Source organism: Mus musculus, chromosome X (genome assembly GCF_000001635.26).
Source record: "Mus musculus strain C57BL/6J chromosome X, GRCm38.p6 C57BL/6J".
Classification (NCBI taxonomy): Eukaryota; Metazoa; Chordata; class Mammalia; order Rodentia; family Muridae; genus Mus; species Mus musculus.
The window spans coordinates 143,924,757-143,935,146 of NC_000086.7; the positions used below are offsets into that span (position 1 = coordinate 143,924,757).

The 10,390-nt window shown below is 41.0% G+C and overlaps 1 protein-coding gene across 8 annotated transcripts in view; it reads right to left on the bottom strand.

The window, feature by feature from the left end:
• Dcx (doublecortin) overlaps positions 1–8,640 on the bottom strand; it is a 77,555-nt gene extending 68,915 nt beyond the window's left edge. For 3 of the 8 annotated variants that reach the window (NM_010025.2, NM_001110224.1, NM_001110223.1), the window contains exons 1-2: positions 8,314–8,463; positions 6,185–6,570 (exon numbers count right to left, since the gene is read on the bottom strand). In NM_010025.2, coding sequence (NP_034155.2) covers positions 6,185–6,548 — 364 coding nt within the window. In that variant the 5' untranslated portion in view covers positions 6,549–6,570; positions 8,314–8,463. Of the gene's footprint in view, positions 1–6,184; positions 6,571–8,140 lie in introns of all 8 variants that reach the window. The other 5 variants (XM_030251214.1, XM_030251213.1, XM_006528698.4 and 2 more) reach the window with 4 other exon arrangements.
• Between the last annotated feature and the right edge of the window lie 1,750 nt (positions 8,641–10,390).

Below are 10,390 nucleotides of genomic sequence, written 5' to 3' on the forward strand. Positions count from 1 at the left end.
AATACATAGACAAATAGATAATCCCTAGTCAGTGCAAAACACACACACACACACACACAAATTAAAGTCAGATGGCTCTTCTGCTCACTTTGGTTTTAGCAGGAGAGCTACACAGAGCCATTCAGAAACACCAGACTGATAATTCATTCTCCTTGCAAATATTGATTGCACCAAATCCTTGAAGTCATGTGAATTAATAATTTTTCAGCTAGTGCTAAGATTCAATGGCAATCTCTAGGGTAGCTTTGAGGGGGCAAGTATGTGTGCGTAGGGGGAGGGGAGGACACATGGTTGCGTTAGTCTCACTAATGGTCTGTTATAGTAGGGGAACCAAGACATGGATTAGAGGCAATCATAGACACTGGCCCTGCTCGGTGCATATGTGTTCAGGAGTTAAAGACACTAGTTATAAGAGATGTCCCCCACCAATTTTGTTTGTTTCATGGCATACAAATTCAACACAACACCAATGTTTAGAGACTAGGGTCTGAAAAATATGACTCAAGAGAATAAAGGGGCCCTTAGTTCCTCTATATATTCACAGCCAACACCCCCAACACACAAACACACACACACACACACACAATGGTCTCTTTCTTGCCTCCGTACTTTGTCATGTTTGTGGGCACCTCTCAAGAGGTCACTGCATTTGAGTCAAATGCTTCCCATAACTTTCCATACACTTTCAAACTCTGCCAGACAACTGATGGACTGGGAATGTCCGGGGCTTTATATTTATGATTTCACTCATCCACAGGCTCTTCTGAAGAGTCAGCTGTGTGGCCCTCGTTGGGGATCTGAACTTGTCTTTTCTATGTGCCCCCCCTCCTTAAACCTCTAAGCCTCTGAACTATAAGTATGATTAACCAGCCCCACGAAAATGCACATGATAGCAAATAATTAGAGTATCATATGGCACCCAAGAACTTTCCACAGGGCTCAGCACTCAGCCAAGTCTATGTTGAGCACCTTCTGAGGGTACATTTTTAATCACTCCACTCTCTACTTTTGGTCTGAATACAGAGCAGTGGAAAAAGAACAGCTGGTGTGATGTCATTCAGATTGTGATTCCTAACACTTTCTAGTTGCTTGACCTTTGGCAAATTACCTGACTCCCTTGGCAGCAGTCTCTTGTCTGCAAAGTGTGTGTGTAGGGGGTGCTCATAAAAGCCCTACCTTATAGGGTTGCTCTGGGGCACAAGTCCAGTGGTGGATGAAAAGTCCTTAGCCCAGAGACTGGAGTATAGTAAACACTTCATAAGTTCTCATTATTATTGTTAAGCTCTTAGTCTGAGGAAACAGATAACTAAGAGAGAACTAGAAAGAGAAAGAGGAAGAGGTAAAAGCTGAGAGAGGAGATGGAGCTTGAGGAGGAAGCAAAGCTAAAGAAGAGTAAAGAATACATCAAGATCAGCTGTCCGTGAGCTGAGCTGTACTAACTGCATAATGTGAGAATTTCTGGGTTCCAGAGCTTCAAAGACACAATTGCCTGCTATGGGCTGGATGTGGTGGCACATGTCTTGAAATCCTCACACTCAGGAGACAAGAGCATAAAGATCTCTGTGAGCTGGTGACAGCCTGCTTCAGACAGTGAGGTCCCAACCAACAAGGCCTACCTAGGGAGACAGAAAGGCACACAGAAGATAGAGAGAGAGTGAGAGAGTGAGAGAGTGTGTGAGAGAGAGAGAGAGAGAGAGAGAGAGAGAGAGAGAGAGTATTCCATGCTGCTAGAAAAGATGCCTCTGTGGGCTGCAAATAACAAATGTAAGGAGCTCCATAATTCACATCTAGCAAAGCCACTGCTGCCACTGCAACTGTTGATGCCCACTTAGGACAAGACATTTATGATGATTAAGAACAATGACTTAGCCAGGCATGGTTATGCACATCTAAAATCCCAGCACTTGCAAAGGAGATACAAAAAGGGGCAGGAGTTCAAGGTCACTCCCAGCTATATAACTAGTGTAACAGTAGCCTGGGCTACAGGAAACAAAAAGACACAACTGGACACACTTGCACCTTGTAGCAGAGCATGGTGGTTCATGCTTCCACATCTCAGCACTCAGGAGGATGAAGAAGACAGATCTTAATTCAAGTCCCAAACAGGCACTTAGGAGTCATATGATCTCAGACATGCCACTTAATCTACCTAAGTCTTTACTTCTTTATCTATGAACTGAAAACATTTCACTCGATCATAGCAGTCTCTTAAGAGCCTAAAGAGATGAATAAAAAAGGAATTTCCTTCTCTTTTTAATCTCAAATAGGCTCGAGGAAATATTGTGGTAATCAAATGCTAAGAACTAGATGCCCAACACCAAGGGCCTTCAACTTCTATTATTGGAAAGACCTAGGTGTGTTGCTTTGTTCTACATAACGATTCCTTGTTCTGATCTTGCAAAGATTTCCCATGTCTATTTGCAGAGCCTGGTGTGTCCTACCCAGCCAGTAACCTAGCACTTGGAGCTGGGTGAGGCATATTAAACCTTTCCACAGCTGAGTCTCCACCCTGCCACAAGCTCCAGGGCTTATTTTTCCACCCTCGGGGGAATGGAGGGAAAAAAAAGCTGTTTCTGAGGCAAGCAAGGTGACAACTTGCTGGAAGAAACCTGCTTTGGGATGAGGGGTGGGGGTTGGGGGTAGGAAATGCTGGAAACACAACCAAAAGGGCTGAAAGGGAAAAGGTGTTACAGTCAAAACTGATCCAATGCATCCTCCTCTTCACCTTTAAGAAGATTCTACCTTCCAAAGACTCCTATACTTGTGTACATTTATAATCTCTTAATGCAAAAATGCTCTTCTGTGGGCTTTCTCTTCTTTTGTGGGGATCACTAACTCAAGAAAGAAAATATTGAATGATGCTTTTTCACATTACTACATTAAAATAGTAAATGATGGTTTTTGTCTCTTATCATTTCTATTAATGCATTACTTCAGACTATCATAAGACCACTGCTTTGGGGGGATGGGCTTGCTTTAGTGATTAAAGACTAAGTTAGTGAAAGGTGGTTTCATCTCATTGGAACAAGTAAACTATGGTACAAAAAGGAACTAGATAATACAGTGTCACTATAAGGCTCAAATTATCCAAGACTGTCCACCTTTAAGTATTCTTCTAATATTCTACATAATTAATAGTGCACACACTTGTCTTAAGACACAAAAACTGGCTAGTCACAAATATACCTTTTAAATTGATGAGTGTGAATAATAAACATGAAGGTGAGGGAAAGCTTAGCTATGAGGAAAATGGAGAATGATTCTCTAATGAAAGGTAAAGAAAAGGCAATACAAAAGGAAATACCACCGATGGATCACCTTCATTGGCCAGCTGGGGATAGAGTTAATGAGGGCCACATCCTCTGTGGCTTCTCTAAGACCCTTGGTGTGTGCAAGAAGCTGTGGAAAGGTTGACATGAAAAATGAGGTTTCGACTCAAAATGTTTCCCTTGATGCTTTTTCTCATCTAGCACCAGACAGTTGACCAGAGTCACCAGACAAAAGAAGTGGCAGCAATCCCAGGAGGTCAGTGTGATTAGCAGCTGCTTTTTATCTTATCTAACTTTAGGCTAAATATTTAATGTTCTGATTGCTTAGAAACATAATAAATATGGTGCATGATACATTCCTGTGAGATCAACAAAACAAAAGGAAACAGAAAAGAGGATTTCTACTTTCTGCATCGCTGTTGTTAATAGAAAAGACTCATCAAAATCACCTCATCCAATGCTCTTAATACTCAAAATACTCTCTCAATAAAGACTAAAAATAAGTTGAGAAGCCCTGTGCTTGGAAGTCTTATCTCAGTTGACCTGGGATGTATTTCAGAAAGCACTTTATATTATTCCTTAATTGATTCTCAAAGTAATTGCTTTCATTTTATGCATTGAAAAAAACCCTTAACGTTGGGGTTTCTGCTGATTGTTTTTCAAGTTTCTACGGGTTAGAAGCCAACAGATCTGAATTTGAAACAAATCTCATTTTCCATATTTCTACTGTAATCTGCTCCTGTAGTCCTGTAATCTGATTGCCAGGAATCTCCCCTAACATTCTCAACTTGAACTTTAACATAAAATAGTGTGCGTTAATAATTTTCCATCTTTGTCCATGTCCTTCTAGAAGTAAACAGAGTAAAGGGATTTCTGACCGGTTTCCCTAGATAAATAGCTCTAACTAGTGAAATGAAAGAAGAAAACCCTTTCATTATGTTCCTCAGCCCGGTGCCTTTTCCCACTTAGCTCTATGGCAGTGGGAGAAATTATCACATTATCAACACTTTCTCAGAAATAACTCTGGATTTCTTCAACATTTGACTGAAAAGGCATTGGTATCCACTGGAACTTGGGCTTGCAAAAGACAAGAGGAGTAAATTTAATTGATTCCTATCTATATTCTATACTCTTTGGAAACACATCAGGAAATACTAGAAATGGTAGGTAGGTTTAATTTTGCAGGAACCAAGAAAGCACAGGTAAGAATAAAGCTGTGGTCTGTTCTTAAAATTCACGCTGATCGGCTACACAGATAAAACTAAGATAGTTTATCATCACTTCTTTCTCAATACACACACATACATGCATACATATACACAATAATTGGGGCAAGTGTAAAGAAATGAGGGAAATTGTGCAAAACACTGTTATTAAATATAATAACTCTTTCTCAGAATACCATTTCAGTTGGTTCAGAATTCTGACCTAGCATGCGTTGTGGCCTTCAGATGTTCACAGATGATGGAAATTAAGAAAATCTTGGACATTCAGTGTGCTTTGTTTGTAAAAGATATTATAGAGAAATCCCTCAACTTTGACTAAGATATATATTTCATAGAAAGATGCATACCTTATTGATCACACTGTTGGACAGCTCCCTCAACTGAGCCGCCCAGATTTGAAGTTGACCCCAACTGGCCTTCTTTCACTTAAAGATGTGCACTAAAATGATTAATTCTTTGATAATTGGGAAAGTCTACAATTAATGTTTGCACACCAAGTTTGTATGTGATCAAATTGTCTAAGCCTTTTCCACATAGATATTCAAGGTCATCTATGTAGAAAGCTCTTAGACTTGAACCCTGAGACTCAGAAAGAACCACTATGTGAACATTGTGTCTTATAAGGTGCCTGACCAAACCATGTTACACAGGTGCTTTGAAAACAACAACTACATGAGGGAACTAGTATGTTGCATAAGGGAAACCTTTATGTTCCTTTGTCTAGTAGCATAGGAAGCCTAAAAGCTGGGGTACTCTGCTAAGTCACCAAATGTGCTGTTTCTCTTTCCTTGAAGCTATCCTTTACAGTACATATGGGTTAAACTGATCAAGATAATTTATATGGCAGCATAAAATATTAACACTATGACCCCAAATCTATTTTCCAAATATCCATTAAGAAAAGATAAGATGGTTGAACAAGTTGTGTGGAAAATCTGGAATTTTTCTGTTATTACATGGTTTCCAGTGGTTAACACACAAAATTCAGTAGCAATTCCAAAGTCTAGAGATGATCTGAAAGGATTTAGGCAGAGTGACTCATTCCTACTTTAATAGAAATGGTGTTCATTAAAATACCAGACATACCTACAGCTTTCTTTCGTATCTCTCCCAATGATCTCAGCCTCATGGACACGCCCTTAAGTGAGTTTTTTCCAAAGCAACAGCTGAGCCGCAACCACTTACCTAAAAGTCTAATCCTCTGTGAACACATCTAGGAATTCCTACATTGGGGTACGTATTTCTAATGAATGGCAATTCCCAAATAATTTATCAGTAGTCCATAGGACACTTGGGCACATTTTTTTATCTGTTAAACCAACCATACATTCTTCTTTCCCCTAATGGTTTCATGGCCTGCTTTGAAGGTGCTATACAGAGTTACCCATAAACAACACCTAGAGTGAGTGTCACAATTCAGAGTTTCCTTTGTATACCCAGGTAGATAAGCACATTTAGCATTAGAAAACCCATATTCATGTCAACCTCAGCAGAGATGGAACCCCATGAGGAATGACAGTTAAGGATCCTGGTGGTGACTTTGGGATCAGAAGCCTGAGCATCAGTCAACTTGATGTTTTAGCAAACAAATAGCCTAGTTTCTTTCAAGGAAGACTAAAAATGTAACCATAAGCGAGGATGTCCTTTCCCTCTAGGGGCCACCACCCCACTACTCACTACTTGAATTACCTTCTTCCAGTTCATCCATGCTTCCAATCTTCCTGGATCCGTCAATGGTATAAATGTAGCGCACTCCCTGAGGCAGGTTAATGTTGTCAGACAAGGATCGGGTCAGGTCAGCCAGCAACGCATCAAAACTACGAAAACGGTCAGAAGAAACAGCGTACACAATCCCCTTGAAGTAACGGTCCCCATTGCGGTAGAAACGTACCTTCTTGGCCTTCTTCTCATTACTTAATGCCTGCAAGGTTCTGGTTCTGTAGAAGCTACAGTGGGCACTATGAGTGGGACTTGGAAGTCCATTCATCCGTGACCCTCTCATATTTCTAGATGCTTTGTCTCGTTCGTCAAAATGTCCAAAATCAAGTTCCATATTTTGGTGGAACCACAGCAACCTGATTGTTAGAGAAAAGGGTGGAGATAAGGAGAGGCAAAGAATAAGGATGGATAAGGGAGGGGGGAGAATTAAAATATTAGCCAGATCCAGAGCTGCAATCTGCTGCCTGTGAAAAGAACTGGTTGAAAAAAGCCTGTGACCCATCTGCTGCTTGTCCCTGACCTGCAGGAATATTGATCTTAATAGAGAAGAAGGAGGGGGCTGGGCAGTAGGCTGAGGACTGAATGGTGGGGAGGGGGATAGGAGGAAGAGATAGAAAGGGTGGCACTTTTGGCACTGTTCCAATTTGGGGAGGGCGTGTTGAAATAGCTTAAAAACCTGGAGCTTCCTGACAGTGGCTCCTATCAAATTGTAACTTCGGGCAAAATACATTAAAACTGGCATCTGCTCCTTCACACATGGCCACATGACTAACAGTTGTAAATGAATCCATAGCCTGACTAAATTCCCTCAAAGAGAAACAGAGGGAGCTAGCCAAGGTTAGCACCCTCCTGTAGGAAGCAGCCTTTGCATCTCAATACAATGGCTAGGAAGGGGGTGAATTACTTTTATTCCTTGTCCTTTTTTGCCTGCTCTAATATGTGTATCCCCTCCCCCAGAATAAACTAGGATTCTCTTTTAAAGGGACAGCCTCCAGGGAATACCCAGTGCCTTTGTGCTATTCATCAAACCCTCTCCCCATCAAGCTGGTGCCGCTATACGGCATCCATAAGAAATAAGCTGGGGTCTAAAAGGGGGAGGGATTGTCGAAAAAACCCAGTTATTTAGCAAGCTATTAGCTCTGCTTCCCTTTCATTTCCATTTGATCACAGAATCCTTTTTCTCCTTTCAGGTGTTTCATCCCCTCCCCGACCAATGAATGCAGCAACACCTCTTAATGGAATAATTGTGGAAAGATTCCCAAATGGGTCCCTGAATAGCACATGGGACCTTTCCAAGTAGGTACACCTTTCATTGTTCTGGGTTTCTCCCCTGACTGAAGGAATATTTTGCCCTCGAAGCAGGCAATTCACTTCAAACTTGTCTATTGCTTAGGTGTATTGATGGAGGGAAAAAAAAAGTCATCTGTCAAGCTTGGATTTCAACCCCCCTGAACCCGTCCCCCACCAGAAAAAAAAACGTCCAAAACAATGAAAACATGCAACCCAATAATACAACCAAAGCCCTAACCCCTTACAAAGGTAATGTGACATCCAAGAAACCAAACTATTAACATTCATCTCACAAATGGGGGGAAAAAGACTCACAAAGCAAGAGGGCTCAGCTGCTATATATATACTGCCACATCGAGATTTGCAAGAAACCAGGGAGAAAGGAGATAAAGGAGGACTGGTAGTTGGTATATTTGCCAGGCTCAGTACCCCCTTTTTTTCCAGTGTCACCATGACCTATGCTGAGCTCAGCATTGTCTCTGTCAGACAACCTGCAGTAGTAAGAGCCCACCTCCTCAAGATGAGTAGCAAGCATTTTCCCCAGGCAGGCTGTGCAAATAAAGCTATGCTTTAGAATCAGAAGTGCTATTATTCTAAATTAGCATCATAGTGAAAACAAAGGAACAACAAACTCACTTTTCCAAAGGAAAATCCCAGGTAGAATCTTAGAGGACAAAAATCCTATAGAATAAGGCAAATAAAAGAGAAGAAAGAGGCGAACACACAGAGAAAGAAAGCCGTGTGCCTTGTGCTTTCCCGGTTGACATCTGTTACATTCTGCTTGAAAATCACTCGAAAGCCCCACTCACCGGTTTTCTGCTGGTTGGGTGGAGATGCTGAGAGAAAGAAAACCAATCTCTCTATGCCTTTGTTGTCTGAGCTCCAAGCAAGAAATTCCTGCCAGGGTGGATAGTTGCCTTCTAGGTCCTAGTGCCTTGTCCAGCTTCTCCCCTGTAACTGAAGCTTAGCGAACACCCCCAACCTCCTATGATTAATTACATGCTTTTTTTTCTTCAATTCACAGCCTGCATTAACAGCTAGAAAGGTTTCGTTTATAACGCACAGGAAATTGCAGGGTAGGAAAAAAAAGATTGCACAGGCAAGCTCAGAATGCTCTAATGAGCAATGTGCTAGCCCTTTCTCTTAGAAAATTGGCAATTTTACTTGGCTAAAACCTTCTGCCTAGTGGCTGGACTCAGCAGGCCAAATCAAGTTTCTTAGAAATTACAGATCTCCTCTTTTTATCTTCTTCAAAGAAAATAAAAAATATGTAAATTTTTTAACATTTCGGCTCATGCATCCAACACTGGTTGTTTTTTAAACGAAGTCAGCAGGAATAGTAAATTGACAGTACACGGGAAAATAGTTGCAGGAATCATGAAGGCTGGAATTGAAAAGTGGCACTTCTCCAAGTTTTTGTTCAGTTGTTTTATCGAGTCAGGGTCCAGCTTTATAGTGATAGTTGTTCTGGAACTCGCTGTGTAGCCCAGGCTGACCTCTCATTTGCTGAAAATTTTCAGCCTCTGTTCTGCTTCTTGGCTACTAGAATTTGCCAGCACTTAGGTCTCTAGGCCCAGCATGACTCCAAAACATTTTAGACTGATGTAAAACATTGGTTAATGTTTCACCTTCCCACTCCTGGGCATATACCCAAAGGAGACTATAACCTACCATAGAGACACTTGCATATCTGTGTTTATGGCTGCTCTATTCACAAAAGCCAGAAAATAGAAACAGCCCAGATGTCTGTTAACAGATGAATGGGTAATGAAAATGCAAGATATATGCATGATTTTAATCACCCATCAGTAAAATGTGAAATTATGAGATTTGCAAGAAATTGTGTGGAACCGAAAATGATATACTGAGTGAAGTATCCGAGGCTGAGAGAGACAAAAGGATTTATTTTCTTTCTTTCATATGGGACTTTAGCTTATAGTGTGTGTGTGTGTGTGTGTGTGTGTGTGTGTGTGTGTGTGTGTGTGTGTGTAGACATCAAAAAAGGGAAAGCAGCACCTAAGAAGGGAAGTGTGTTTTAAAGATTGGGAATTGAGGTCTAGTCCGTAGAGTGGAATCTTCTGGTTCTATACAACTGGTTAAAAGCTACTATGTCTTTGGAGGTCATAGGCTCTAGGGAGAAACTGATTACTGTTGTTTGGCTCAATAGACATGGTGTCAAACTACCTTCTAAATGTTTGTGTTTCTACCTAATAGATTAAAGATTAGCGAAAGGTTAGGGTTTCTCAGTCATGGTCAAAGAAAAGTCTGTTTGCAGCTGTAAACAGTTAACAAAGAGACTCATACCTGGTCCATGTGCTGAGAATGAGTGGCTGTTGAACACTCGCTCAGCCTTAAGTGGGACATTTTATCATCCTCTCCTAGGTTCAGGACTCATCATTGAAGAAGGAAATGAAAGAATGTAAGAGCTGGAGCAAAGTGGGAGGGGGGGGTTCTTCTGGACACAGCGATCATGAACTCATAGTAGCTGTTATTAATTGAATAAGACCAGTACCTCAGCATTCCATTGTGGATGGGTAAGGAGCTTCAGCGTGCTAAGGAGATACTGGCAGCTACTGGTTATGGGGAGAAAGGGATTCAGCCCATGCTCACAGTAAGACTCAAAGATGTGCGGCGATAAGAATATCAGTCTTCCCCGAACGTCATCTATACATTTCAAGAAAAAGCCCAAAAAATTTTTTTATTAAATTGCCAAAATATGTAAAATGGAAATGAAAGACCACAAAGCTTGGATTATAGCTAATATGACTGATCGATTAAATCAAGTGTTAAACTACTAAGATTAATTATAAAGCTATGGAAATAAACATAGTATAATTATAATCTTGGCTTGCAGGACAGATCTTGGGAACTGAACAGAGGTCAGTA